We start from the raw sequence: 3,839 nt of genomic DNA, 5'->3' as shown, positions 1-3,839 counted from the left end.
GGAACGGTTTGTAGGGCGATTTGGAGATATGCGTTGGACCGAACGTGTAAGCCAAAGGAGTTCTTACCGAGCAAAGTTGCCACCCCGCCCCCTATATATTTAAATGTCGGTTCTAATTTTAAAGTTAGTGTCCATATTCTATTGCCCAATGTTTATCTCATTTTTGAATATATTTTTCAGTAAAAGAAGCTTTTACTATGTCAATCACAAACGAACAATCTAAATAACGCAAAAAACATGACACCTTGATAATAGTAAAGTCATATGAGACCTAAATTATGATATGTCGGGGAGGAAGCGGATTGATTTGAAGATTATCCTGTCAACCATGTTAGATAAAAACCAAATATTTCACCTGAACTGATGAATTGTTCAAATCATGTCGCAATTTTTTCAACATTTCAGCTTATTTTTCAGCGAAAAAAGAAATCAGTTCAAAGTCGTCGGCAGTGGAAACTTTTAAGCAGAAATTAAGCCGCATTCCGGCCAAATCCTGAAGCGGGTTGGGACCACTATAAAGCATTGCCCTCTCCTCAGGTCTCACCACCACCGCTATCTCCGCCTCGGTCTCTCCATTTCGTCTCCCCGGTCGTCGTGTCCGGTGTCCCCCTACAGGCCGGCCTCCTCCCCTTCCATCGACCACGACAGCCTAGGGCGGACCCATACTCATGGAGAAACGGAGAAGAAGCGTGTGCGCCGTGGCGGCGGTGGCCCTGGTCGCGGCAATGCTGTCCTCACTGGGCGGGGCGGCGTACGGCGGCGGCATGTCGCCGGGCTACTACAAGACGACGTGCCCGCAGCTGGAGGACATCGTGCTGAAGGAGGTGACCAGGAAGAAGAACGAGACGATCGTGACCATCCCGGCGGTGCTCCGGCTCTTCTTCCACGACTGCCTCGTCAATGTGAGTTCATCATCCCTCCGCCCATGGATCAAACACCTGATACATGTGCTAAGCTTGCATTGGACGCCTTGTTCTTGCTTTATTCTGCTATAAATCGTTCGTGCATCTGACTAATTACTAATTAGAGGGGATTGGGGTGGCTGGTGAAACAGAAGATACTAGAACGAGATGAGCGCATTTGATTGATTCGTCTATCAGCTTTTAATTCCTCAGCAGTTTCTTCTTGATTCTCCAAAATAATAATTCAGCGGTTCTTGTGAGCTCCAACTGTTCTCCAGCTTGCTCGGATTTGGAATAAAGCCAGCGATTCCACACTTTTCTTTATTAAAAAAAGGATAAAGCTGCAAGTTGACACTCCTTTCCAGTGGTAGCTAGCTTGCAGGGCTTCTTCCCACAGTAATTCCCATTAGCGATTTCTCTTCTTGATGAAATTGAGTTTTTTTCTCTTTGAGATCAAACATTAGCAGCACAAAAAGGCGATTAGTTAAAGTAAGGGGAATTAGCCAGCTGCGTCGTTTAGGAGGCAGCTGGAGCTAGGGAGGTGGAGGTGGAAGGAACAACTCGATCGCCTCGCGTGGTCGTCGGTTGCGACAGCCTATGCGTGCATGTGACAGCGCGACTTTTCACCTGCTATCCGAATTATCAAATTCCCGCCCTGTCGGATGGATCTCTCTGGCCTCGGCGTGTTCGGCGTTCGCCGCAGATCATCATCAGCCCAGCTCTACGTTTGCTTGTTTTTTTTTTTTTTGATGAACAGCATTCAGCTTGTTCAAAGCTGTGAAGAATAAAGATCGAAGAGCTGCCTCTGCCTCTGTCGTGCGCGTAATGATGTTTAGTGCCGCTCTGCCATTCTTTATTTCCATTTTCTTTTTTGGGTTGACCTACACATAGTAGGATGCAGGAGCGTGAAGGCATGTAGGCCACCAGTTGTGTCGGACCCACTTGGAGCGTCCCTGCCTATACTTGGATGCAACATAAGCCTTTTCTATGGATTTCCTACAAATCCAAAGTCAGATCTTTTTTAGCATGGCAATTTTTTTTTTTTGCGATGTTAGCATGACAAATCGAACGCCGAGATAGCAAATTGCAATGTCGCGAGGATGAATATTTTGTCATGCTTGCTAAGGAAATTGTCATCTTGGGGACAATGTAATTTGCCATAAAAACATTACAATTACCATGCTTTAAAAATTGTTGTCAGATTTTAAGCATTTCCATTTTCTATTGACACAATGTGTCCCTAAAACATTTCACGAAAAAACAAATGTGTTCCTAAAACAAACATACATCATAAAACCTTACTATCCACATAAGTTGTATGAAGATTGTCCCACGTGAGGACATGGTAATCTAAAGATACTGCTCCGTCCATATTCCCGTTTCAGGCCGTTGCGCGATTATGTTTGCTAACCCCACTTGCAATCACAGGGCTGTGACGGTTCGGTCCTGATAGCCTCTCGCAACGAAGACGCCGAGAAGAACTCCCCCGACGACGACTCCCTCGCCGGCGACGGCTACGACACCGTCAACCGGGTCAAAGCGGCCGTCGAGCAGAAGTGCCCCGGCGTGGTCTCCTGCGCCGACATCCTCGCCCTCGCCGCCAGAGACGTCGTCCACCTGGTAAGTAGTACCTCAATCTCCACGCCAGTAACATTTTCACGGCATCGTCCTTCAGTTCTGAAACCCTGCGCCCTACGTAAATTATTTGGCTGCAGGCGTCCGGCCCCTACTGGAGCGTGGAGCTCGGCCGGCTCGACGGCCTCGTCTCCAAGGCCAGCGACGTCGAGGACAAGCTGCCCGGCCCGGACATGCACGTCAAGGAGCTCACCGACATCTTCTACCGCAGCGGCCTGTCCCAGCGCGACATGGTGGCGCTCTCCGGCGCCCACACCGTCGGGTTCGCGCACTGCAGCCGCTTCACCAAGCGGCTGTACAACTACAGCAGCACCGTGAAGCTGGACCCGTCGTTCAACCCGGAGTACGCGAAGCGGCTCATGGAGGCGTGCCCTCCAAACGTCGGCCCGACCATCGCCGTCAACATGGACCCCTTCAGCCCCGTCGTCTTCGACAACATTTACTACCAAAACCTCAGGAACGGCATCGGCCTCTTCACCTCCGACCAGGCGCTCTTCACCGATGGGGGGTCAAGGAAGACGGTGGAGGAGTTCGCCGACAGCGAGCCGAGGTTCTTCCAGGCCTTCGTCGAGTCGATGATGAAGGTGGGGAGACTAGGGGTGAAGACCGGCAGCGGCGGAGAGATCAGAAGAGACTGCACTGCCTTCAACCACTAAATGGCCGCGCGCGGCAGTGACTGTAATTCAGATGTATTTTTTTTTTCTGAGTTTGGTATACATGTACCGTTTCTTAGTAGGGGTTTTTGATAGACATACGCTGAGCTTGATTCTTTTGCATACGCAATCCATCCAATGTTTGAGGGTTGCTGTTTTTTCCTTTTCTCGGTTTTCGATTATTGTTTGTGGGTGCATTTTTGTACAGCCATTGATGCATGATTATATCTCAAAGAAAAAAAGGTTATTCTGATGAATAGGGCAAATAAAGGGAAATGGTTCTGATTCAGTTTGCCCAAATGCATTTTTGTCACTAAGAGATGATCATCTGCGACAAAGGAAATTCAAAAGATGAGGAAAAGAACAAGACACCAGTTTTTTCTTCTTTTTTTTAGCGCAAAGAACCAAGACACCAATTGATTGGTCACACTACTTTAAGGGCTTCAGTAGTACCCCAACAGGCAACAGGTAAGAATTGAGAATAAACCCCTGGTATGTTGTCTTTCGTCTGAGAAGTCTCTTCAAATCTCCCCCTCTGTTTTAACATTTTCATACACTGGCAGTAACCAACATACCAGGATGTCATAGCTTTTTACCACACATCATATGGATTAACTCCCGTAGCAATGTTTGCAGCGCAACAGCTGAA

At 48.2% G+C, this 3,839-nt stretch overlaps 1 protein-coding gene across 1 annotated transcript; it reads left to right on the top strand.

Annotated features, from left to right (window-relative positions):
• The first annotated feature begins 538 nt into the window (after positions 1 to 538).
• Positions 539 to 3,479, top strand: LOC123166586 (peroxidase 55). The gene is made up of 3 exons (XM_044584400.1): positions 539 to 902; positions 2,331 to 2,522; positions 2,618 to 3,479. The coding sequence occupies exons 1-3, from the start codon at positions 669 to 671 to the stop codon at positions 3,191 to 3,193; spliced, it is 1,002 nt and encodes a 333-aa protein (XP_044440335.1). The 5' UTR covers positions 539 to 668; the 3' UTR covers positions 3,194 to 3,479.
• The last annotated feature ends 360 nt before the right edge of the window (positions 3,480 to 3,839 follow it).

This window comes from Triticum aestivum, chromosome 7D, assembly GCF_018294505.1.
Source record: "Triticum aestivum cultivar Chinese Spring chromosome 7D, IWGSC CS RefSeq v2.1, whole genome shotgun sequence".
NCBI lineage: Eukaryota > Viridiplantae > Streptophyta > Magnoliopsida > Poales > Poaceae > Triticum > Triticum aestivum.
Note: the sequence above shows the minus strand (reverse complement) of the source record. Positions and strands in the feature narration are given on the sequence as shown.

What these genes read in the sequence shown, in the direction of transcription:
- LOC123166586 (XM_044584400.1), top strand. Translation starts at nt 669, where the DNA reads ATGGAGAAACGGAGAAGAAGCGTGTGCGCCGTGGCGGCGGTGGCCCTG. An exon ending in TCCACGACTGCCTCGTCAAT is followed by an intron (nt 903 to 2,330) that starts GTGAGTTCATCA and finishes TTGCAATCACAG; the next exon opens with GGCTGTGACGGTTCGGTCCT. An exon ending in CCAGAGACGTCGTCCACCTG is followed by an intron (nt 2,523 to 2,617) that starts GTAAGTAGTACC and finishes ATTTGGCTGCAG; the next exon opens with GCGTCCGGCCCCTACTGGAG.